The sequence below is a fragment of the Balaenoptera borealis genome (genome assembly GCF_965194805.1).
Source record: "Balaenoptera borealis genome assembly, chromosome: 12".
Lineage (NCBI taxonomy): Eukaryota > Metazoa > Chordata > Mammalia > Artiodactyla > Balaenopteridae > Balaenoptera > Balaenoptera borealis.
In genome coordinates this window covers 44594486-44621128 of record NC_138869.1, presented here as the reverse complement: position 1 = coordinate 44621128, position 26643 = coordinate 44594486, and the positions used below count along the sequence as shown (strand labels likewise).

Here is a 26643-nt window from a genome sequence, read left to right as displayed (position 1 = left end):
CATTTTAATAACCATGATACAGTCATTAAAAATATTCAAAATCTCCAAGTTGTATTAGTAGTCATTCAATGCCTTTATTACCTGTCAAGTTCCTACTATGTGTCAGAGGCCAGGGATATAAGTTCTCTGCACTACAGAAGTTGTCTTAGTGCATACCTTTAAACAAAACCTTACAGGCAATATGATAAAGAATATTACTAAGGTCATAATAGCTGCCAATAATAATGACAAACTATTGATTGTTGGCTCCTTGCCAGAGATGGGCTTTACAATATATTACCTCGTAAAATCCTCATGATGGCCTTTAGAGGCAGGTAAGATACACCTCATTTTAAGGATGCATAAAGTAAAGCGCCTAGAGCTTTAACAACTTGTTGGAGGTCACGGAGAGGCAGCATCAAATGTCAATCTGCACAACCCCAAAGCCCCTGAAATTCTGTCACTGAATTTCCAAGTGCTATGGATGGAAGGGAGTTGTTTGGCAGGAAACCGAAGAGCAGGGATCATCAAGGGGATGCTCTATGAGCAGGGCCTTGTAAGGTAAGGCTTTGCAGCAATAGCTAATGCTTAAACTACATGCCAGGGCTACCTTAAACGTCATCACTTATTTTACCCTGACAACCCTTTAAACCCATGAAACAGGCTTATTATCTCCCCATTTTGTAGATGATGAAACTGAGGCCTGGAGAGGTTAAGTCACTTGAGCAAGGTGATTATAGTCGATTATTTCATTGTTCCCTTCTCTGTAAGCAGATCATACACACAGACCAGCCCATTGTCAAGTGACTGTGGTGCCTCCCTGCAGGGTGAGTGACTTCATTGTCAGCCTTGGCCATGTGTCTTGCTTTGATCAGTGGAGTCTGAATGAACGTGATCTACACAGGTCTGGAAGAAGCTTTAAGAGCCATTGCTTGTGTGGATGAGCCTCCTGTTCTTTCCCTTGGCCAAGAAAACAGCAGTCCCAAATTGCGACTGCTCCTTCCACCTGGGTCCCAGACCAAGAGGCCATGGAGCAGAACTGTAGCAATGACCCACAGCCCCTGGACATGTAATGTGAGTGAAGAATATGTTTGTCAATGTAAGTCACTAGGATTTGGGGACTGTTTGTTACTAAAGCAGAGCTCTAAGTTGAGGGAGTCAGGATCCTAACCTCAGTAGCTATAATTTAAATGCCATAAAATTTACCTCTTTTAACTGTACAATGATTTTTAGTATAGCAAAGTGCAACTATCACCATAATCTAACTTTAGAACATTTTCATCATCCCCAAAAGAAACCTAGTGGATTGTTTCCCTTTCTCACCCCCAGTCCCACAGAATTGTGCAATACATAATCTTTGTGTCTGGCATAGAGTTTTTGAGGTTCACCCATGTTATGGCATGCATCAGAACTTCACTTCTAATTATGCCAAATAGCATTTCATTGTATGGATATATCACATTTTGTTTATCCATTCATTAGATGATTGGTGGGTTGTTTCCACTTTTTGGCAATTATGAATAATACTGCTATGGACATCAACATGAGTGTTTAAGATAGCCTCATCCACCAGAGGGCAGACAGCAGAAGCAAGAAGAACTACAATTCTGCAGCCTGTGGAAGGAAAACCACATTCACAGAAAGACAGACAAAATGAAAAGGCAGAGGACTTTGTACCAGATGAAGGAACAAGATAAAACCCCAGAAACACAACTAAATGAAGTGGAGATAGGCAACCTTCCAGAAAAAGAATTCAGAATAATGATAGTGAAGATGATCCAGGACCTCGGAAAAAGAATGGAGGCAAAGATCGAGAAGATGCAAGAAATATTTAACAAAGACCTAGAAGAATTAAAGAACAAACACCTAGAAGAATTAAAGACCAAACAAACAGAGATGAACAATACAATAACTAAAATAAAAAATACACTAGAAGGAATCAATAGCAGAATAACTGAGGCAGAAGAACAGATAAGTGACCCGGAAGACAGAATGGTGGAATTCACTGCTGTGGAACAGAATAAAGAAAAAAGAATGAAAAGAAATGAAGACAGCCTAAGAGACCTCTGGGACAACATTAAATGCAACAACATTCGCATTATAAGGGTCCCAGAAGGAGAAGAGAGAAAGGGCCTAAGAAAATATTTGAAGAGATTACAGTCGAAAACTTCCCTAACATCGGAAAAGAAATAGGCACCCAAGTCCAGGAAGCACAGAGAGTCCCAGGCAGGATAAACCAAAGGAGAAACATGCCGAGACACGTAGTAATCAAACTGAAAAAAATTAAAGACAAAGAAAAATTGTTGAAAGCAACAAGGGAAAAATGACAAATAACATACAAGGGAACTCCCATAAGGTTAACAGCTGATTTCTCAGCAGAAACTCTACAAGCCAGAAGGGAGTGGCACCATATATTTAAAGTGATGAAAGGGAAGAACCTACAACCAAGATTACTCTACCTGGCAAGGATCTCATTCAGATTCGACGGAGAAATCAAAAGCTTTACAGAGAAGCAAAAGCTAAGAGAATTCAGCACCACCAAACCAGCTCTACAACAAATGCTAAAGGAACTTCTCTAAGTGGGAAACAAAAGAGAAGAAAAGGACCTACAAAAACAAACCCATAACAATTAAGAAAATGGTAATAAGAACATACATATAAATAATTACCTTAAACGTGAATTGATTAAATGCTCCAACCAAAAGACACAGGCTTGCTGAATGGATACAAAAACAACACCCATATATATGCGGTCTACAAGAGACCCACTTCAGACCTACGGACAGACACAGACTAAAAGTGAGGGGATGGAAAAAGATATTCCATGCAAATGGAAATCAAAAGAAAGCTGGAGTGGCAATACTCATATCAGATAAAATAGACTTTCAAATAAAGAATGTTGCAAGAGACAAGAAAGGACACTACATAATGATCTAGGGATCAATCCAAGAAGAAGATATAACAATTATAAATATATATGCACCCAACATAGGAGCACCTGAATACATAAGGCAACTGCTAACAGCTATAAAAGAGGAAATCAACAGTAACACAATAATAGTGGGGGACTTTTAACACCTCACTTACACCAGTGGACAGACCATCCAGACAGAAAATTAATAAGGAAACACAAGCTTTAAATGACACAATAGACCAGATAGATTTAATTGATATTCATAGGACAGTCCATCCAAAAGCAACAGATTACACTTTCTTCTCAAGTGCACATGGAAAATTCTCCAGGATAGATCACATCTTGGGTCGCATATCAAGCCTCAGCAAATTTAAGAAAATTGAAATCATATCAAGCATCTTTTCCACCACAACACTATGAGATGAGAAATCAATTACAGGGAAAAAAATGTAAAAAGCACAAACACATGGAGACTAAACAATACGTTACTAAATAACCAAGAGATCACTGAAGAAATCAAAGAGGAAATCAAAAAATACCTACAGACAAATGACAATGAAAACACGATGATCCAAAACTTATGGGATGCAGCAAAAGCAGTTCTAAGAGGAAGTTTATAGCAATACAAGCCTACCTCAAGAAACAAAAAACATCTCAAATAAACAATCTAACCTTACACCTAAAGGAACTAGAGAAAGAAGAACAAACAAAACCCAAAGTTAGTAGAAGAAAAGAAATCATAAAGATCAGAGCAGAAATAAATGAAATAGAAACAAAGACAACAATAGCAAAGATCAATAAAACTAAAAGCTGGTTGTTTGAGAGGATAAACAAAATTGATAAACCTTTAGCCAGACTCACCAAGAAAAAGAGGGAGAGGACTCAAATCAATAAAATTAGAAATGAAAAAGGAGAAGTTACAACGGACACCGCAGAAATACAAAGCATCCTAAGAGACTACTACAAGCAACTTTATGCCAATAAAATGGACAACCTGGAAGAAATGGACAAATTCTTAGAAAGGCATAACCTTCCAAGACTGAACCAGGAAGAAATACAAAATATGAACAGAACAATCACAAGTAATGAAATTAAAACTGTGATTAAAAATCTTACAACAAACAGAAGTCCAGGACCAGATGGCTTCACAGGTGAATTCTATCAAACATTTAGAGAAGAGCTAACACCCATCCTTCTCCAACTCTTCCAAAAAATTTCAGAGGAAGGAAAACTCACAAACTCATTCTACGAGGCCACCATCACCCTGATACCAAGACCAGACAAAGATACTACAAAAAAAGAAAATTACAGACCAATATCACTCATGAATATAGATGCAAAAATCCTGAACAAAATACTAGCAAACAGAATCGAACAACACATTAAAAGGATCACACACCATGATCAAGTGGGATTTATCCCAGGGATGCAAGGATTCTTCAATATTCGCAAATCAATGTGATACACCATATTAACAAACTGAAGAATAAAAACCATATGATCATCTCAATAGATGCAGAGAAAGCTTTTGACAAAATTCAACACCCATTTATGATAAACACTCTCCAGAAAATGGGCATAGAGGGAACCTACTTCAACATAATAAAGGCCATAGACGACAAACCCACAGCAAACATCATTCTCAATGGTGAAAAACTGAAAGTATTTCCTCTAAGATCAGGAACAAGACAAGGATGTCACTCTCGCCACTATTATTCAACATAGTTTTGGAAGTCCTAGCCACGGCAATCAGAGAAGAAAAAGAAATAAAAGGAATACAAATTTGAAAAGAAGAAGTAAAACTATCACTGTTTGCAGATGACATACTGTACATAGAGAATCCTAAAGATATCACCAGAAAACTACTAGAGCTAATCAATGAATTTGGTAACATTGCAGGATATAAAATAAATGCACAGAATCCTATACACTAACAACAAAAGATCCGAAAGAGAAATTAAGGAAACAATCCTATTCACCATTGCACAAAAAGAATACAATACTTAGGAATAAACCTACCTAAGGAGGTAAAAGACCTGTACTCAGAAAACTATAAGACACTGATAAAAGAAATCAAAGATGATGCAAAGTGATGGAGAGATATACCATGTTCTTGGATTGGAAGAATCAATATTGTGAAAATGACTATACTACTCAAAGCAATCTGCAGATTCAATGCAATCCCTATCAAATTACCAGTGGCATTTTTTTACAGAACTAGAACAAAAATCTTAAAATTTGTATGGAGACACAAAAGACCCCAAATAGCCAAAGCAATTTTGAGGGAAAAAAACGGAGCTGGAGGAATCAGACTCCCTGACTTCACACTATACTACAAAGCTACAGTAATCAAGACAATATGGTACTGACACAAAAACAGAAATATAGATCAATGGAACAGGATAGAAAGCCCAGAGATAAACCCAGGCACCTATGGTCAACTAATCTATGACAAAGGAGGCAAGGATATACAATGGAGAAAAAAACAGCCTCTTCAATAAGTGGTGCTGGGAAAACTGGACAGCTACATGTAAAAGAATGAAATTAGAACACTTCCTAACACCATAACAAATTCAAAATGGATTAGAGACCTGAATGTAAGACCAGACACTATAAAACTCTTAGAGGAAAACATAGGAAGAACACTCTTCAACATAAATCACAGCAAGATTTTTTTTGATCCATGTCCTAGAGTAATGGAAATAAAAACAAAAATAAACAAATGGGACCTAATGAAACTTAAAAGCTTTTGCACAGCAAAGGAAACCACAAACAAGATGAAAAGACAACCCTCAGAATGGGAGAAAATATTGCAAACGAATCAATGGACAAAGGATTAATCTCCAAAATATATAAATAGCTTATGCAGCTCAATATTAAAAAAAAAACAACCCAATCCAAAAATGGGCAGAAGACCTAAATAGACATTTCTCCAAAGAAGACATACAGATGGCCAAGAAGCACATGAAAAGATGCTCAACATCACTAATTATTAGAGAAATGCAAATCAAAACTACAATGAGTTATCACCTCACACCAGTTAGAATGGGCATCATCAGAAAATCTACAAACAACAAATGCTGGAGAGGGTGTGGAGAAAAGGGAACCCTCTTGCACTGTTGGTGGAAATGTAAATTGATACAGCCACTATGGAGAACAGTATGGAGGTTCCTTAAAAGACTAAAACTAGAATTACCATATGACCCAGCAATCCCACTACTGGGCATATACCCAGAGAAAACCATAATTCAAAAAGACACACGTAGGGACTTCCCTGGTGGTGCAGTGGTTAAGAATCTGCCTGCCAATGGAGGGGACATGGGGTCGAGCCCTGGTCTGGGAAGATCCCACATGCCGCGGAGCAACTAAGCCCGTGTGCCACAACTACTGAGCCTGCACTCTAGAGCCCGAGAGCCACAACTACTGAGCCTGTGTGCCACAACTACTGAAGCCCGCATGCCTAGAGCCTGTGCTCCACAACAAGAGAAGCCACCGCAATGAGAAGGCCACGCACCACAATGAAGAGTAGCCCTCGTTCACCACAACTAGAGAAAGCCCACGTGCAGCAACGAAGACCCAACGCAGCCATAAATAAATAAATAAATAAACAAATAAATAAAATTTAAAAAAAAAAGACACATGCACCCCAATGTTCACTGCAGCACTATTTACAATAGCCAGGTCATGGAAGCAACCTAAATGCCCACTGACAGATGAATGGATAAAGATGTGGTACACATATACAATGGAATATTACTCAGCCATAAAAAGGAACAAAATTGGGTCATTTGTAGAGACCTGGATGGATCTAGAGACTGTCATACAGAGCGATGTAAATCAGAAAGAGAAAAACAAATATCGTATATTAACGCATATATGTAGAACCTAGAAAAATGGTGCAGATGAACCAGTTTGCAGGGCAGAAATAGAGACACGGATGTAGAGAACAAACGTATGGACACCAAGGGGGGAAGTGGTGGCGGCGGTGGTGGTGGTGTGATGAATTGGGAGATTGGGATTGACATGTATACACTAATATGTATAAAATAGATAACTAATAACAACCTGCTGTATAAAAAATAAATAAAATAAAATTCAAAAATTCCAAAAACAAGTGAGTGTTTATGTGGATGTATGTATTCATTTCTCTTGGGTAAATACTTAGGAAGAGAATGGCTGGGTCATACAGTAAATCTACATTTAACATTTTCAAGAAACTGCCAAACTGTTTTCCAAAGTGGCTGCACCATTTAACGTTCCCACCTGCAATGAGGGTTCCAATTTCTCCTTATCCTTGCTAACACTCGTAATTGTCAGGTTTTTATTTGTTTTTCTTAAATACATTTATTTATTTATTTATTTATTTATTTTTGGCTGCGTTGGGTCTTCGTTGCTGTGCACAGGCTTTCTCTAGTTGAGATGAGCGGGGGCTACTCTTCGTTGTGGTGTGCATGCTTCTCTTGTTGCAGAGCACGGGCTCTAGGCACACAGGCTTCAGTAGTTGTGGCTCACAGGCTCCAGAGCGCAGGCTCAGTAGTTGTGGGCACGGGCTTAGTTGCTCCATGGCATGTGGGATCTTCCTGGACCAGGGATCGAACCCATGTCCCCTGCACTGGCAGGAGGATTCTTAACCACCGTGCCACCAGGGAAGTCCCCTGGTTTTTTTGTTATACCCATTTTAGTGCTTATGTAGTGGTATCTCATGGTGATTTTTAAAAATATTTATTTATTTATTTATTTTGGGCTGTGTTGGGACTTCATTGCTTTGTGCGGGCTTTCTCTAGTTGTGGCGAGTGGGGCTACTCTTTGTTGTGATGCACGGGCTTCTCATTTTTCATTGCGGTGGCTTCTCTTGTTGTGGAGCACGGGCTCTAGGCATGCAGGCTTCAGCAGTTGTGGCACACGGGCTTAGTTGTTCCACAGCATGTGGGATCTTCCCGGACCAGGGCTCGAACCCATGTCCCCTGCACTTGCAGGCGGATTCTTAACCAGTGTGCCACCAGGGAGGTCCTTATGGTGGTTTTAATTTGTATTCCCCTAATGGCTAATGATGTTGAGCATCTTTTTATGTGCTGTTGGCCATTCCTATCCCTGCTTTAGTGAGATGTCTATTCAAATCTTTTACCCATCTTTTAACTGAATTATTTGTCATCTTATTGAATTGTAAGAGTTCTTTATATATTCTGGATACAAGTCTCTTATTGTATATCTGGTTTACAAATACTTTTTCAGAAAAACAAACAGAATGGATAACTATTTCAGAAATAAACAGTACTAAAACTGATACAACAAAGAAAAGTAATGATAAAGACTAATAACAAAGAAAAAATTGTAAATTATCTCCAAAAAGTTACCTGACCTTGACCAATGCAAGACCTAAGTTGGAATAAAAAGCACTAAGAATTACAAAGGATATAAAAGGCAGCAAGTTCCTCAACATGGCTTATGAGGCACATATTGCTCTAATGCTCAAACCTGAGCAGGCTAACACAGGTAAACAAAAAATTATAGGTCATCTTCATTCACAAATATAGAAGGTATAATATCACAAGAAATAAATCTCAATAATAAAAATTTAAAAATCTTATCAAGGTTATAGCAAACATCAGGTTATAGAAAATACAACAAATACCAGTAAGATAAGACCATAAGAGGAATTCAAGGCTTATACAACAGAGACAGAAGTGTTACCATGCTCACCACATTCACAGGAAAAACAGTGCCTTACCTCAGTGAGGCTGAGAAAGTCTACAGAATACAATGATTACTGGTTAAACTTTTTAAAAGGGGGACAGGAAATTGACAAGGAACATTTCTTCCTTCTTTACCTTTCCAAGGTTATTTTTTAAACTGACCTGATAATATATATTTTTTAAAATTAAGAATTACTATATAAAATGCTCTCTATTCCCTTAAAAACAGAAAATTAGACAACAAATACCTTCACACCACTCTTATTTAACAAATTTTGAAATGCTGATTCAAGTTATTTAAGGGAAAAATAAGTGAGGTTGGTATCATTATTTGCAGATGTTAACAATACCCACAAAAAGGAAAAAAAGAAAAAATATCTAAAAATTTCAAGAATCTCAAAAAAATTATTAGAAGTAGTAGTTTATAAAAACTGTATGATAAGTTATAAATTTTAAAAAATCAACTGCACTCCTCTATCAAAGGCACAAAGGAAAGATCAACAAAATCAGATAATTCCTTTTCCAATATCGAAAAGCATTTAATAAGAGGGTATTACATTAATTTCGTCATTATTTTTTAAATAGAATTATTTATTTAAATAACACAATTTTTAAAATGAGAGAGAAAAGTCCTGAAGAATACTTTAGAGCTTGATAAGAGGTGGTGAATTTCATCTGGATAAATAAGTGGGCACAATATCCTTTTAATGAAGACTCTTGATACAGACATACACTAACCTTTCAATACCTACTAAAGACAAACTTCAGAGGGTTCATTTTACGAACTTTACACATAAATAAATCAGAACTACATAAAGAGAAAAGAACATTACTTTTTAGTAAATACTGTTGGTTATTTAGTTATCAGCATGGAAACAAATTATAATACTGTAACAAATTCTAAACAAGTCAAAATTTTAAGCATATTTTAAAAATTATTTTAAAGTTGAAAAAAAACCAACAAAGAATAACACCTTCATTCCACTGAGGAAGAAATATACATTTCTGAATCCTGAAGAACTAAGATACCATCAGAGACAAAATAGAACATTCCAAGATCCTGTTCAAATAGTACTGCCTCCATAAATTCTTCCCCAACTCTCTGCTCCCTCGATTCAAAAAAAAAAGTGAGGGGAAATAATTACTCTTTCCCTCCTTCCTATGACCATCAACCTATCAGCCCCCCATTACTTGAAATATTTTTTGAATTTTATTTTATTTTTTTAATACAGCAGGTTCTTATTAGTTATCTATTTTATACATATTGGTGTATATATGTCAATCCCAATCTCCCAATTCATCTCACCACCACCACCTCCCCGAAATTTTTTTTTTTTTTTGCCACACCATGTGGAATCTTAGCTCCCTGACCAGGGATCGAATCTGAGCCCCCTGCAGTGGAAGCGCTGAGTCTTAACCACTGGACCTCCAACTTGAATTGTTTTTATGGCCCTCATCACCTTCTCCACTGCATCACATTAAGTTCCTATTTTCTATGCCCATTAGAGTGCAGCAGATGTCTTTATCTTACTAACCCCTTATATAAAATAGGTGTTCTACAAATATTTCTTGAATTAATGAATATATCTGAATATATCTGAATATTTAAAAAATGTTTCTGAAGGTTAGTTTTTAAAAACCAGAATGTAGAAAAATATACACGAACAAAGATAATGATAAAATCTTACTTTCCAAAATATTACAAAGAAGAACTTCCCTGCTGGCACAGTGGTTAAGAATCCACCTGTCAGTGCAGGGGACACAGGTTCAAGCCCTGGTCTGGGAAGATCCCACGTGCCGCGGAGCAACTAAGCCCGTGCACCACAACTACTGAGCCTGTGCTCTAGAGCCCGAGAGCCACAACTATGAGCCCACGCATCGCAACTACTGAAGCCCACGCGCCTAGAACCCACGCTCTGTAACAAAGAGAAGCCACCGCAATGAGAAGCCCACGTACCGCAGCGAAGAGTAGCCCCTGCTCGTCGCAACTAGAGAAAGCCTGCGTGCAACAACGAAGACCCAACACAGCCAAAAAGTAATTTAAAAAAAAAAGAAATTAAAACAGAATATTACAAAGAATAAAAAATAAGGTTGACACCAGATTTTTTTTAAATTTTTATTTGTTTTATTTATTTTTTTTTGGCTGTGTTGGGTCTTCGTTTCTGTGCGAAGGCTTTCTCTAATTGTGGCAAGCGGGGGCCACTCTTCATCGCAGTGCATGGGCCTCTCACTATCGCGGCCTCTCTTGTTGCGGAGCACAGGCTCCAGATGCGCAGGCTCAGTAATTGTGGCTCACGGGCCCAGCTGCTCCACGGCATGTGGGATCTTCCCAGACCAGGGCTCGAACCCATGTCCCCTGCATTAGCAGGCAGATTCTCAACCACTGTGCCACCAGAGAAGCCCCAACACCAGATTTTAATTGATAAATAATTAAGGGTGAGGAATGGACTCTATACATATGGGAAAACAGAGAAAATTATATTCTAGTCATTAACCCAATGTTGGTGGAGGAAACCTATAGATCACTGTTAACTGGCGCCATCATCCTGAAGAACAACTTGATGACATGTGAGGGTCAGTCCATGCTTTCATTCAGAAATTCCACTTCAGGGAGTAGGCTCTAAAATGTCATCATTCCTCACCCGTTGTAGGCCTCCTCCCTGCTTTATTTAGAGCACTTATCATGGTCTAACTCTATGTCTCTAAATTCTCAATTCTGTTGACTGTCTGTCTCCTCTACTAGAACATCAGCTCTTCAAGGGCAGGGACCTATTTTGTCACTGTCATACCCTCAGAAGGTGCTCAGTATTTGTTGAATGAATGAATGTTCTAAGGAAACAAATACTTACCCCCATCCCCAAACAGGTATAGATGTAAAATTCATAAGAGCACAATTTATAATTACAAAAATCAGAACCCGACATGCCCAGAGAGTACCTAAGCAAATTAGAATATAATGACACCAAAAAATGTCAAGTAGCCATTAAACATTAAAAATTTAATGAAAACATTTATAAATCAAGTGAAGAAATATAATAGCATATCATGTAAAAAATGTTTTGTGGTGCCTTACCCATTCAGAACTGCAGCCCATATGAAGCTGTATAAATACTGACGTATTAATAAAAGAATCATTGGATTCTTTCATGACTACTTTCTTTTAAGTTACACTCATGATTTTAAAATATTCTATCAAGTCTGCAGTATTTTGAGAAGAAAAGCAGCTACTGTTTCAATGGGAAAACTAACACAATAGTCAGTATGACTTGAGGAGCGGGGTGATAAATTGTTCCCTTTTGCAAAGACTAAAAAATGTTAAAAAAAAAAGTTAAAATTAAACAATGGATATGAAACTTCCTTAGTCCCTGCAAAGCAGTGTTATTTTTCCATTTTATTTATTTTTAAAATCAGATTCTTTGTGGTATAATGTACATACAATAAAATGTACCCATTCTAAGAGAATACTCAGAGGTGACCCTGACTGAAGGGCTAAGTGTGGCAAGTGGCATCTTCAGGATGCTGGGGAAGAGCTCACCGCCTTCAGTCTTCACAGGTGAGGGAGGCACCGGCTCCTCCCCAAGGTCCTAGCCTACCTGGCAGCAAGAACATTCCTTCCCCCCCTCACCAAGGCCATGCACACCTGTGCCCTACATGGGGCCTCGTGTGGCCAAGGCCAGGGTGCCGGGCCCACAATGGCTTGGTCTCCTCAGCATATGGGCAAGGTGCTCAGCTATGACAGAAACAAGAAGAGCCAACTTGTGAACTGGGCAGGAGCCTGCCTCTGGTTTTCAAGAGGGTCAGGCAGCAAGCGTGGACTTCAGTCAGGCCTCCGTTACTGGCAGCAGGCTCTACAGCTTTGAGCGTGCTTCCAAACCTCTCGAAGCCTATTTCCTGACGGGACTGAAGAAGAAAATACTTTTTCAGGATGAAGGTGAAAATGAAATGAGACAATCCACAGGAAGCCATGAGGTGGGAACTCACTTTGTGCCGGCCACGAATATCCTAGCTGTCACCTTGCACACCTGCCATCCAGGACTGCCTCCTGGCTAGTACATCCACACCCACTCTGGCTCTGAAAGGCATCACAACCAAAAATGGGCAGCTGGGGCTAAAGCGTGTTTACGAGGAAAGCTCCAAAGGACCCATTTCACCCAGTTCAACATGCAGCATCTCAGCTGAGGCAGGGTTGCAGCTTCCTCATGTGTTTTCTAAACAGGGCCCAGGGGAACAAAGGCAACCATCACAGCACCATTCCACCATCCCTGGGTCACAGCGGAACTGTCAGTCCACAACAAAGGTGTAAAGATCCATTTCTGCTCAGTTGCTTTATCTTTCACAACTAAAAATAGTCCAAGGTAGCTTCAGCTGGCCCTTAAATCAGGTCACAGAACAGCAGGAGACATTCCTTTGGCAAAAAAGGACACATTCTTGTCCTGTATCTTGTACTGGTAAGTGAGGCTCCGATCTCGCTGGGCTGTGGGCTGTGATGGTCTCCTCCACAGGATCCTCAGCTAAGTGACAAAGAGAAGAGTGAAAGAGGAAAGGCCCCCCCCCAAACACCTGCTCCATTGTGAACCCTTCCTTCTTCATCGGTAACCTTCAATTGAGGTCATGCACCATGCAGTAATGGGACCGACTTCCAAAACAAAGCTTACTACGAGCCACCTAAAATTAAAGGTTTCCCCTCCATTACAATAGTAATATTTGCTCATTACAAAAAACATGAGAGACAAAGAAAAGTAAAAGGTAGAAAAAACCCATCCAGAGAAGAACCATTAAAGTATTTTTGTGTATATCCCTTTGGTCTTTTCTGTGTGCATGGTTTTGTACTTTTTGGCTAGATGAATTTTGAAGATCAACACAACAGAATGTGTACACTCAATTCCGAGGCTCAGGAAGACTGGACATTTGTCTCTAGTGACTAGAAAGCTCTGGGGGGCTGACTGGCTTCAGAGCCATAAGCTGCCGGCAGAAGCTTCTCCTCAGGCTATGCCTGGGGCGCACCACCAGCACAGCATCTCTGGGCCTGTGCTTCGTTTTCCACACCTGACTCTGAACGACTCTGGGCCAAAACGCCCAGCCACCCTTAAAGGGTCAAAAGGGGTCAACATGAAGTTAACCTGGAAGAGGTGGTAAAGGCTTTGGGGTGATCCCAAAAGAGAAGTTTCAGAAGGCAGAGAACCACGGCAGCCCCTGGGCATGGGGAGAACCTGACCTCCCTCCCAGGGCAGGACTCAGCTTCCACCTAAGTACTCCAAACATCCCAGGCAGAGGCAGCAGTGGGGGCGGCAACGCCAGCCAGTGGAATGGCCTCCCCAAGTCTCTATTTTATTATATTTTTATTAAAAAAAAATTTTTTTGGCTGCATTGGGTCTTCCTTGTTGCATGCAGGCTTTCTCTAGTTGCAGCGAGTTGGGGCTACTCTAGTTGCAGTGCATGGGCTTCTCATTGCCGTGGCTTCTCTTGTTGCGGAGCATGGGCTCTAGGCACGCAGGCTTCAGTAGTTCTGGCACATGGGCTCAGTAGTTGTGGCTCACGGCTCTAGAGCGCAGGCTCAGTAGTTGTGGCGCATGGGCTTAGTTGCTCCGCGGCATGTGGGATCTTCCCGGACCAGGGCTTGAACCCAGGTCCCCTGCATTGGCAGGCGGATTCTTAACCACTGCGCCACCAAGTCCCAAGTCTCTATTTTAAAAGGAACGGTGTTGGCCTGAATATACAAAGCCTGCTGTGGTCCTGCAGAGGAATTCCGCTGTTTATTGCCTTCCCCTGTAGACAGCCATCTTCTCTTCAGGAACTCCCCTTTGGCTGCAAATGGACCACCGTGGAAAACCTGCCTTGGTGCATGGGGCCAAGCACCACTTGGGGTGGACTGTGACCTGCATTCACACAACTTCTGAGGCTTCCCTTCCACCTGAAGGCACGCCCCAACCAGATCACCCCACAGCCGGACACTATCCCACGGGCAGCCTAGACTCGGGAGGCGAGCAGCTCCCAGTGAGCCCCAGCCCCTGCGCACCTGCCCATGAACGTCCTTGCAGAAGCCGGTGGCCAGGCCTTCAGCCCGCAGTATCAGGTGGCTCTGGTGACCAAGGCCATTCAGCAGGATGTCATTCTCCTCGTCCTCGGCATCTCCACTGTCGTGCACAAGGGCCACTACATTTCCCTGCAACAGAGACCATGATGGAGACTGATGGCAAGGGACGCCAGGACCAGGGTGTGCTGGGCTCTCAGAGCCTCCACTGCCCTGCACCCCTCTCACAGATCAGCCTCCCAGCTGTAGCATCCGCTTTGTGGGAAGCACCCGTGCCTGGGCTCCAGGACCATAACTGCAATCATCTGCTGGATAGTTTCACCAGCACATCCAACCTGTACTTCAGCTCAGTCCATCCACAAGCAAGGAATAGTGTCCAATTGTTAAAAAGAATAAAGCAGATCTGTGTGTTCTGTTTTGGGGCAATGGACAGCAAAACATACTGTGTGTTAGTAAAAGGAAAGAGGTACCAAACTGTGTGAATGGTAGGTTACCAATATTGTGAAGAAAAATGCAGGGAGACAAGTGCACATACAAACGTGTTCATGACTGCATAGACCCTCTGGAAGGATATACAACAGAGGAAAAGAGACAATTACTTTTGGCTAAAATAGCCTTTATACTGCTCATATCTTCTTTTTTGCTTTACTGAACTATTCCCAAGTTTTACTTTTTCAACTAAAAGAAGTATTGTTACAAAAAGAGGCTGGTAGTGGGCCACAGAGCAGGCTGAGCTGCAGAAGCTGACTCTGACTGCTTCACTCCCTCCACAAGCCCCAGTGAACTGTGTCCTCCAAGCCCCATACATTTCCTCCTCCTTCCCTTCTCTCCCCATCACCCTGGCACCTGGCCCTGTGACTGTAGCCAGGATGGCCTCAGAAGGTCCCCTGACCCCAGCTTCCAGGCAGGACCTTGCACGCAGGTGAGCAACATGCACTGCTGGATCCACACACCCCTGGCCAACCCATTTACCCACTCCCCACTGCTCTGCACCCCGCCTGGCCCTGTGGGCCACACGCTGAGCTGCCGTGCTACAAGCTTCCCCTCACTTAACTCTTGCAGTCTGGTTCCTGGGAGATGGGCACCACAGCTGTTCCTATTTTGTTAAAATCTCTAGTATGGCAGAATTTCTATTTTTGCCTCACCACTTGACAATGAAGGTTATACCCTATCCCTGTATTGCACCTCACAATTTTCATATTGTTTTATTTTTTTGGCTGCACCTTGCGGCATGCGAGATCTTAGTTCCCCGACCAGGGATCGAACCCATGCCCCTGCAGTGGAAGCACAGAGTTTTAACCACTGGACCGCCAGGGAAGTCCCTTCACCTCACAATTTTTTTTTTTTTTTCACCTCACAGTTTTTAAAGCAGTTTTACACCCATTATCTCAGCCAACCTTCAAAACACACTCAGAGCGATATGACACCGCGTGGCAGAGCGGGGACAGCAGCAGTACCGCAAATGACCAGCCCCGTTAAAGACAGTGCCGGCACCCTTTTAGTTTTCAGGGCCTTATTTTTCATCAATGGCAGGTAGTGGAGAGCAAGGTGCATTGACTGAAAGGTTCCTGGGCCTGCCAGGGTAAAGCCAAAGCCCCAAGCACTTAAACAGAAAAGATCACTGCAAGCAAGTGAGGCCTGGGCCTGTCGGCCCGTACGGGTCACAGGCAGGAGCACAGGGAGCAGGCCCATGATTACCTTCCGTTCCCGGCACACGGTGGCTCTGCAGTAGTGGACGAAGTCCAGCACCGCCACTGCCCCCACGCCCAGGCTTAGCAGCACACTGAGGTCATCCACCAGCAGCACCGGGCACCTCCAGGCAGCCTCCCCACTGTCCATGGGCTTCAGGGCCTCCTGCACAAACTCATACAGCGGCTGCAGGTTCCCAGAGTTGGCCTCCCTGGGACACAGGGCAAAAGTTACCAGAGAGCTCACGTGCTCTACAAGTGTTTATGAGACTGCACAGCACCACAGGAAAGGGTTAGGGGGAGGGAAGGAACTGGATTCCAGTCCTTGGCACCAAGGGGCTCACGATCTGGCTGGAAAGAAAAGGCACGCACGCACACGTGAGTACATTTACTTCAGTTCAAATATTCCCTGAGGCCTACTAGGTAGAAAGCACTGTGCTAAAAACTGGCAGACACAGAAATAAATAGCCCCCGAGGCTCATACAGCCTCTCAATCCAAGAGCTTAAGGCATCTGAAAGACTCATTGGGACTGGGCAGGAGAGGCCTTCCCAGGAGGTCACAATTGGGTATGAAAGCTAAGCAACGGTTCAGGTGTCCTGGGGGTGAGGGCAGCAGTCTAAGGGCTACCGGTGTGCTCATGTGCGTACCAGGTCCGACCTGTTTCTGACACACGTGGCCCTGCTACCTCCATCTCCCCAGTGACTACAGCAGTTGTCTCCCAGCAATAGGTCGGGGCCCGGGGCCCAGGCACTGGCCCCACTGCCCCACACTCCAGGGCTGAGCCCCACTGACAGCCGGGACAACAGTGCCGTATAACCTGGGCTCAGGTGTAAACCAGGCCCACGCACTCAGACAGACACCCAGGTTCAGAGATGCAAAGGGCTGTGCCCCAGGCCACACATACAGGGTCAGGACACGTGGCCTTCTGACTCCACACTGAGCCCGGCCACTACGTAAGGCTGAGTCTGAGGGAGCGCAGAGCGGGGAGAGGTCCCATACAGACTCCCTGGGGCGGAGGAAGCACAGCAGCCAGGTGCGGCATCTGCTACGTCTGTGACTGATGCTCATGAAAGACAAGAAGCAGGAACACCAACCTGCAGGCAACAAACTTTTTCTTAAAGGGCCAACAGTAAATATTTTAGGCTTGTGGGTCATATGGTCCCTGTCTCAACTCTCACCTCTGCTGCTGTAGTGCCAGACAGCCAGGGACAATACGCGAACAAACGAGTGTGGCTATTCCAACAAAATTTTATTTACCAAAACAGGTAGCTGGCCCACGGCCCGTAGTTTGCTGACCCCGTATCAAGCCAAGAACAGAACAGAGGTGTGTGCTAGGGCTCTGAGCCAGGGTTGGAATAACCAGCAAAGCACACTATTCTGCCACATGTCCAGCAAATGATGCTTTCTATCGCTTCAGGGACAGCCACACACCCTCTGGCCCACGGTCAGAGCCAAGGACCTTCTGATAATGCTGCGATACCAGGGAGGTGTCTGACTCCTGAAGCCAGCTCTGCCCTCCCATACACTGAGGAGAAGGAATCACACAGCAACCCTGGGCTGGGCCTACCTGCCAGGTGTGCTCTGGGCTGGGTCGTGGGCTGACTGACCTGAGGAACTGCAGGGGGTGTGGATCCTCCTGAGGCCGAAAGAAGACGTCCACCGCAGACTTGAGACCCTCGAGGAACACGAGCTGCCCGCATTCCCGTGCTGTGGTCAGGCTGACACCCTACACCCGATGGAGAGGCGAATGAGTTCCTGCGCCTTGCGGGGGACCCACCAGAGAGGCTAGACTCCAGCTCATGAGAGGGCTCCGGACACGTTCTGAACCCTGCAGACGTGTGTCTGTCCACCGTCTGGAGGAGCCCATGTCTTGCCTCCCCTGGGTGTTCCCAACACACAATCCCCGTTCTGCTTTCAGATGTGCATTTACATTTACCTGTCACATTTTTTTTTTAATTTACTTTCTTTTGCTTATATATTTATTTTTATGATTACCCAGTACTGGTTTTTAATTTATAATAGTAATATAAAGTTTCTTTTTTAAGGGCACGTAGTTACAAAATTTTAAAAACAGTACGTGGGGGGGTGGTGGTGGGATGAATTGGGAGATTGGGATTGACATGTATACACTAATATGTATAAAATAGATAACTAATAAGAACCTGCTGTATAAAAAAATAAATTAAATAAAATTCAAATATTCAAAAAAAAATACAGTAAGTAAATAATAACAGTAAAGACGGTGGCAGGATGACATTCTCTGCTGCAACTACTCAACTCTGCTACCATAGAGCAAGAGCAGCCATAGACCATTCATGAGCAAATGGGGCTGGCTGTGTTCTAATAAAACTTTATCTACAAAAAACAGGGGGTGCAGGCTGTGGTTGGTCAACCCCTGCTCTAGACCAGCACTTCTTAAATACAGGTCTTCATGAAACACACAATTAAGAATCTCTTGAGATACCTGATTAAAATGCAGATCCCTGAGCCCCACTCCAGATCTCCAGAACCAGAAGCCTTGGGGGCAGGGCCCAAGAATGTGCATTTCAACAAACACCCAGGGATGGTGACACCATCTAAATGTGCAACCCACTGTTCTGTCTGTGCAGAAACAGGTGACATGGAACTTCTTAGACTCCTCATGTCCCTAGACCAGGCCTCAATCACTCATTCATACACCAGAGTTCACTATATGCAACACCATTAGCAACGTAGCCACCCTGGCAGAGAGAAGGATTCCTGATCATCACCTTTACTCTCACTCATCACCATTCTCCTGATGTAAGAACAATAATACACCAAGAGGATGGAAGCTCACGCTCTAGTACTTTGCACACCCAGTGCTGTGCATGTCTTTCCTGCCGTGTTGATGATTCCAAGGTAACAGAAAAAGCAGCCAAACTGGATATGAGAATACACAACTTTCTCATCTATAAAAACAGATGCTAGGGCCACAGACATGCCTCACAGACCTGGAATGCAACACACGTTCGTGACATGACAGTGCTCCCTGAGCTCATGATCTGACCTCTAACACAGGAACTTCTCCCTTCCCTGCAAAGGATGAGAAAGAGCTTACCCTTCTCTCACTCTCTCATTGTTTTCTCCCCATCAGAGAAGAGGCAGTGATGTGGCCCAATAGTATGACTGGCACTTCAAAGATCACTGCTGATGGGTGGCCTGGTTCTCTCCCTCTCTGAGGCTGACCTAATCAAAACAAAAAGCAAAAACACACTACAAGGGACTTCCCTGGTGGCGCAGTGGTTAAGAATCTGCCTGCCAATGCAGGGGACACAGGTTCGAGCCCTGGTCCGGGAAGATCCCACATGCCGCAGAGCAACTAAGCCCGTGCACCACAACTACTGAGCCTGCGTGCCACAACTACTGAAACCCACTCGCCTAGAGCCCACACTCTGCAACAAAAAGAAGCCACTGCAATGAGAAGCCCGCGCACTGCAACGAAGAGTAGCACTTGCTCGCGGCAACTAGAGAAAGCCCGCGCATAGCAACAAAAACCCAACGCAGCCAAGAAATAAATAACATAAATTTAAAAAAAAATCCTAGCAGGACTTTAAAAAAACAAACAAACAAAAAAAACACACTACAATAACAACCCAGTAAATTCACCAGGTCACAGGTCACAAGTAATGGGCCAAGCCAGGCCAGGAGGTTCACCAGCCTCTGGGCCATCTTATTCTTGCTTGGCTGCATCTAATGAGATGAGGGGCAAACCAAGATGAGGTTAAGAGGCACATGACAAAAGCGCCTGCCTCTCCCCACATTTGTGTCCTAAGCCCTAGACTTAGGGAGACACAGTGGGAGGCACTCAACTTGGCAGCAGACCAAGCTGTGATCTCTCACTCACTAGGAACAAGATTAAAGCTCACACCGAGAAGGAGAAAACCTGAACTGGTCCAGACTCAACAGAGAAGAGTTTGATTAATTAACAACAGATCTGGGACTTCCCTCGTGGGGCACTGGATAAAACTCCGCACTCCCAATGCAGGGGGCCCGGGTTCGATCCCTGGTCAGGGAACTAGATCCCACATGCATGCCGCAACTAAGAGTTCACATGCCGCAACTAAGGAGCCCGCCTGCCGAAACTAGACCCAGTGCAACCAAATAAATAAATAAATATTTTTTAAAAACACACACCAGATCTGGTTCTACAAACTTTATAAATTAACAAAACATGTAGAGATGCTGCCTTAGCCCTTCAGATAAGGGGTTCAGGATTCCATGGTTTCCTTAGTCCCTCCCTTGCTAAATTCTCCACAACCCAAACAGGGAAGCCCAGCCTGACAGCACACTCACACATGCCTGGCACACACACTCACTCAGGGATCTCATCACGGAGTTCTAAAATATTTACCAGCTTCTGTCCCACGATATTGTAGTGACTGAAGGACTGGATGAGTGCCACAAAGCAGACTTTACAATTAGCTGGAAAATAAAATAAAATAAACTGATTTTTAATAAAGTCTCTACTTACAATCAGTCTCGTATACTTCATGCCTCTGGAAACAAAAGCAATGAGGCAGATCTAGAGAACCGAGGCCTTGCAACCTGACATACCCAATTTGATTCTAAGATGTACTTTTTCTCGTATTTAATAATAATACCTTATTTCATTGATTCTGAGATGTACTTCCTCTGTGAGAGGTATTACTAGGAATCTTAATTTGTTCCACTGAAAATAAATTGTGGTTTTTAAAAAAATTATATTTTTCTAATTGCTTGTTGGTGTACAGAAATACAATGGATTTTTGTTTGTTTTGTTTTTGGCTGTGTTGGGTCTTCGTTTCTGTGCGAGGGCTTTCTCTAGTTGCGGCAAGCAGGGGCCACTCTTCATCGCGGTGCGCAGGCCTTTCACTCTCGCGGCCTCTCTTGTTGTGGGGCACAGGCTCCAGACACGCAGGCTCAGTAGTCGTGGCTCACGGGCCTAGTTGCTCCGCGGCATGTGGGATCTTCCCAGACCAGGGCTCGAACCCGTGTCCCCTGCATTGGCAGGCAGATTCTCAACCACTGCGACACCAGGGAAGCCCTACAATGGATTTTTTAAACTAGTCTTATACCCAAGAGGAGACAAGGAGAGCACAAAGAAGTTCTAGCTACCTTATGAACATAATTAATTCTAATAATTTATCTGTAGATTCTCTTGGTCTTTATAAGCCGACAATAACATCATCTGGAAAGGAAAATAACTTTCAAAGCTGTAAATTATTACAATTAAGAGTGCCAAAGGTCTACCTTGTTTCCTGGCCTGGCTCAGTGGGGACTCAAGGAAAATCAATAAGTCTTTTTTTCATTTGGCTGTTTTCTTCTTCTAATCAATTTCTGTGGGTGAATTGCAGTGGCCATGCTGTTTTCTTCCCTGTGTTCTTTAGGAAGCATCTACTGCCAGGGCAAAGTGTTAATGGGTCAAGTGCCTAGAGACTTCAAAATAGACAAGGACCAAGGAGCAACTAAATGAGAAGGCCACACAAGGACCTCCGGGAGGCAGTGCCTATGCAGGACGTGGAGAAGTGGAAGGCGGGACTGGATACAGGGAGCACATGCCACTCTCTGGCAGAGCAGGAGACAGAACCAGATGGTCCAGTAATCAGCTACCTGATAAACAGCCATTTGGCTGCCTGAACACCAAAGCCCTGGCTAGTTAATACGATTCCTATTGCTTCCTGAATCAGGCTTTTTTTTTTTTTTTTTGCCTTGGGTTTTCTTTTTCTACAGTCCATACCTTTGAGATAGAAGGAGAGAAAGTGGTGCACAAGGAAACTGCCATCTGTCTTGGCATCACAGAGTAGAGTCAGTTTCCCCTAAAAGTTAAGAAGAACACAAAAACATGAATTAGACTCCCAGGAAAGAGGTCAGCTGAGTGTCAAAATCTAGCCGGTTGTATCCACCCCTAAATTTCTACACCTGGAGACTCTGCATATGTGTGTGTGTGTGTGTGTGTGTGTATTTAACCACAAAAAGAAGAAAATAAGTCAAAATTATGGAAAAACCAATAATTAAAATGATTGGTATTAAGTCACTCATTATGGGCAAGCATATCTCAACCTCATAATTCCCAAGGCAATAAAGAATAGAATCCCTTCTCTTCCTCACCAGTCTTGGAGAGAATTAAATCCTGAACAAAGGAAGCTTTTATCATGGAATCCAACAAAAATCACTGACTGCCAAGATTTTAAGGGGTCTTCTAAAAAGTCATCTGATCCAGCTTCCTCCCTATTTCTAATCCTGCTTCCAATTCTGTCCCCTAGGTAGGGGAGAGTGAAGAAGTAGTTGTTGACAGAGACTTCCAGTATCAAAGTCCTCCTCCCAAAGGCCCTGGAAACTGCTTCAGGCAGAGCTCTGATCATGGAGAGCCCTGGAAAGACCTCTAACAGTGGTCTCTGCAGGGCCTGGCTGCCCTGCTCCAGCCACCCCTAGTTCCTTCTCAGTGACAGGGAAGGTCGTCTCTGTGCTGTTGTGATTTTTTTCACTTATAAAATATGAAAGATCACACTAGCAGAATTTGAGGGTTAACCCTAGCGCCATTTGTCATTTCCTGGCGCCCACTTCTATCCTCCATTCCCTGTGGCCCTGGGCTTGGACTTTGGAGGTGCTGGTAGTAACTGGCAAGGTAACCAGCGCCATCTGGAGGCTTGGGCAGAGAAGAACTGCTGGGCAATTAAGATGCACAAGTATCCACTGAATACTATTTGCCAGGCATTAGGGAGTCATAAAAAGGTTTTACACACTTGGTGTCCTGTCTTTCTGGAAGAGCTTACCATTTCATCAGAAAGACAACAGCTATGAAATAAGTCAGGTATATTCCTAGGAGAGGTAACCCTTGGGCGAAAGCGTGGAAATTTTCGAAATGCCCTAGAGTGTGAGGAGGGAGAAGAAAACAAGAGTAGCGAGCCTGTGGTGCCAAAGATGGACTCCTACAATCCAACGTTGGCTGAGAGCAGCTTCAAAGAGCACTATTCGAGAACACGAGGAGGAAGAGGAGCAGCAGCATTCGCTGCGACCTGCCGAGCGCTCCCGAGCCAGAGGGAGGCTCAGGATGGTTAAGAAGCTGGTCCCACGTGATGGGTGGAGAGTCGAACTCTCCTCTCCTCTCCTCTCCTCTCCTCTCAGGCAGCCTCTTTTGGGGCGCCGGAACTCCCACCACACTGAACACGCAAAGGGCTCGCCCGGTACACGTCTGTGAACTTAAGCCAATCCAAACGTCGGACATGCTTTCTATGGACTTTCAAGGGCACGCACGACCTATGAGAAGGCGCGAGATGCCCATCTCCCACAAGCCCAAATGTCCAGGCCAGCTCCGGGCGGGCCCTCTTTGCACTACAACTCCCAGGCGCCCCGGGGTCCCCGGACGTCGAGTTATTTCTCACGGGTCCGCGTACGCTTCCCGTACGGTCTTCCGCCACGCTCCCAGGACGCGCCCCCTTCCCGACCGTGCAATCTCTTACCTGCTCCGCCTGGTCAGGGGTGGTGTTGAGAAGGTTATTGAGTTCCGGGAACATTCCGAGCAACGGGAACGAGCACCCTAGACAGGAAGATGGGGGTGCCACGGAGACAGCGGAGGCTGAAGAGCAAAACCTACGGCACAAGACCGCGCGGAAGGAGCGCGCACGCGCAATGCCGCTTCTAGGCGCTGGCCGCAGCCAATCGGACGGGCGCCTTGACCCGGGCCGCATCCGGCGCACGCGCGGGGATGCGCATCCGGCCGGGGGACCGGGGCGCTGGGAGGTTCGTTTCCTTACCTGCAGGTCTCCAGCAGGGGCTTCCCCCGACCGAGGCCCCGGGAGACCGGTCTCTTCCTCCTTACCTTGACCGCTGTCTCTCCCCGGCCCGGGGCCTCCGAACAGTACGGCCTATCGAGCTCCTGCGGGGTGCCCCACACTGCTAGAAGCTCGAGCTGCATCGGCGACCCAGACTGGCGAAGATGCCCTCCCTCGCGCAAAGCAGAAAACAAACATAATGAACACGGAATGATATATTGAAAAGTTCTATGGAAAAATGAAAAAGCAGGATAAGGGAGTAACGATGGAGTGGGGGTAGGTTTCGGAATTAAAGAGGTTGTCAGCGTAGGGTCACTGACCAAGTGTGGTTGAAACACGCTCCGCAAGCTCCTACTCGGGGCTTTTGCACGAACTGTTTATCCTCCCTCTACTGCTCTTTTCCTAGATACTCAACCGTTCAAAAAATCCCGCACTTCTTTCATATCTTTGCTCAGATGTCACTTTATCACCGAGGTGTTTCGTAAGCATCCTATTTAAATCGCAAACAGCCCCTTCCCCAGCACTTCTTATCCTTTCCCCCGCTTTTATTTTTTTTCCATACCATTTATATCTAGTATACCATGTATAGTTCTAGCCCAATCAATCTCAGATCCCCAGGGATAAGCGTGTAATTCGAAGAAGTCAATTTTATTTGATGATTACAGTGAGGGAGATAGCAAACAAGTGGAGCCCACAGGCTTATCAACAAGCACAGGAGAAAGTTGTATGAGGATCTGGGTTCAGGGGAAATTTAAATGAAGCAGTGTTTTGATGGGTTCACATCAGAGCACAGCTGTTTGAAGAAAGTCAAAATGTGGCCTGACTGCAAAGTAGCCCAGGGTTTCCATGGAAATGAGAAGATTAAGATAGATGTGGGGCTTCCCTGGTGGCGCAGTGGTTGAGAATCCGCCTTCCAATGCAGGGGACACGGGTTCGAGCCCTGGTCCAGGAAGGTCCCACATGCCTCGGAACAACTAAGCCCGTGCGCCACAACTACTGAGCCTGCGCTCTAGGGCCTGCGAGCCACAACTACTGAAGCCCGCGCGCCTAGAGCCCGTGCTCCGCAACAAGAGAAACCACTGCAATGAGAAGCCCGTGCATGGCAACGAAGACCCAACACAGCCAAAAATAAAATATAAATAAATAAATTTATTTAAAAAAAAAAAGATAGATGTGGAATGTAGTCACTTATCTGAAGCTCTGCATCTAGGCTGGAAATGGAGGCTCCTGTCTCTATGTGTCAAAATCACTTAGATCCTCCAGCTAAGAGTGGATGTTTCACGATTACTGCTATGTGAGAAAGAGGAAAGCAGGCAGGGGCATCCAGGGGCTGCCCTGACACTGAAAGCTAGGTCTCCATGTTTTCCTGTCGAGTGTGAACAGTTTCACAAAACATCAACATCAGCCTCATTGTGATGGATAAAGACAAAACTACACAACTCCATCATCATGTTGACCACAGAACATGAACATTGTCTAAGACAAAACCGAAATATCCCCTTTCCCAGAAAATGAGTGCCGCTTCATACCAATAATATAGCCACACGTTAGTTAGACCACCCTATGCTAAGACATGTTAACATAGCGAACCATAGAATTTTATCCTGTTGCTCAGCCATAAAAAGAATGAAACAATGCCATTGGTAGGAACATAGATAAACGTAGAGATGACCATACAAAGTAAAATCAGTCAGAAAAAGAAAAATATATGATATCACTTATAGGTAGAAGTGAAAAATTGATGCAAATGAACTAATTTATAAAGCAGAAGCAGAATCACACAAGGAGAAAATAAACTTAGGGTTACCAAACGGAAAAAGAGCAGTGAGAGGATTAAATAAGGAGGTTGGGATTAACATATACACACTAATACATATAAAACAGATAAGCAAAAATGACCTACTGTACACCAGAGGGAACTCTACTCAACACTCAGTAATAACCTACATAAAAAGAGAATCCGAAAAAGAATAGATACATGAATATATACAACTGAATCACGTTGCCATAGACCTACAACAACATGACATAATTGTAAATCAACTATATGTCAACAGAAAATAAAACTTACTTTTTTAAAAAAAGAAAGAAATGCCTATTCTATTCCAATCAGAGCTCGGTGACGGGGGCTGGTGTCACATCCCTAAAGCTTGAGCAGACTTGGGTCCCAAGGCTGGACTGTCCTGGTGCTGAGGGAGCTGGGAAGGATGGGGTAGCAAAGCAGCCCCCCTTGGACTTGTAGTGACAGGTCCCCTCTGGATGGACCACAGTCTCTGGATCCTGGCGGGCCCTCCTACACCTCAACCAAGCCTAGTGCACCCAAAGAATGGTGGACCCTCTGAGCTGGAAGAACTTTGAAATGTCACCTGGTCTGCACGTCTCCTGGTGGTGGGGTTCCCACGTGCAGCCTCTTTCCTTAGAGGTGCCCCACCTATATACGACAGCACCCTCAGCATAGCGATTTGACAGAGGTTGGGATTTGTCTGGGGAGGGGGTGGGAGGGTAAGGGGGAATGAGAAAAGGAACACAAGTCCTTGGGTGTTTCTTCTGGCACATTCCACTCTA

At 44.1% G+C, this 26643-nt stretch overlaps 1 protein-coding gene and 1 long non-coding RNA gene across 8 annotated transcripts; one reads left to right on the top strand and one right to left on the bottom strand.

The window, feature by feature from the left end:
* Window positions 1–9288: 9288 nt before the first annotated feature.
* Window positions 9289–24203, bottom strand: ELP6 (elongator acetyltransferase complex subunit 6). Of its 7 annotated transcripts, none has more exons than XM_082347454.1 (7): window positions 23767–24144; window positions 22044–22122; window positions 20679–20749; window positions 17914–18032; window positions 16316–16517; window positions 14603–14749; window positions 9289–13097 (listed from the first exon to the last, which is right to left on the bottom strand). In XM_082347454.1, exons 1-7 carry the CDS (start codon window positions 23992–23994, stop codon window positions 12969–12971), a joined length of 975 nt encoding a protein of 324 aa, XP_082203580.1. In that variant the 5' UTR covers window positions 23995–24144; the 3' UTR covers window positions 9289–12968. The 7 variants fall into 7 exon arrangements, with proteins under 7 accessions (XP_082203580.1, XP_082203582.1, XP_082203583.1 ...); XM_082347456.1 differs by lacking the exon at window positions 23767–24144 and adding an exon at window positions 23080–23658; XM_082347455.1 differs by lacking the exon at window positions 9289–13097 and adding an exon at window positions 13104–14391.
* A 63-nt stretch (window positions 24204–24266) lies between these two features.
* Window positions 24267–25240, top strand: LOC309608136. Its single transcript, XR_014232666.1, has 2 exons — window positions 24267–24354; window positions 25001–25240. It is a non-coding gene; the product is annotated as an uncharacterized lncRNA (long non-coding RNA).
* The last annotated feature ends 1403 nt before the right edge of the window (window positions 25241–26643 follow it).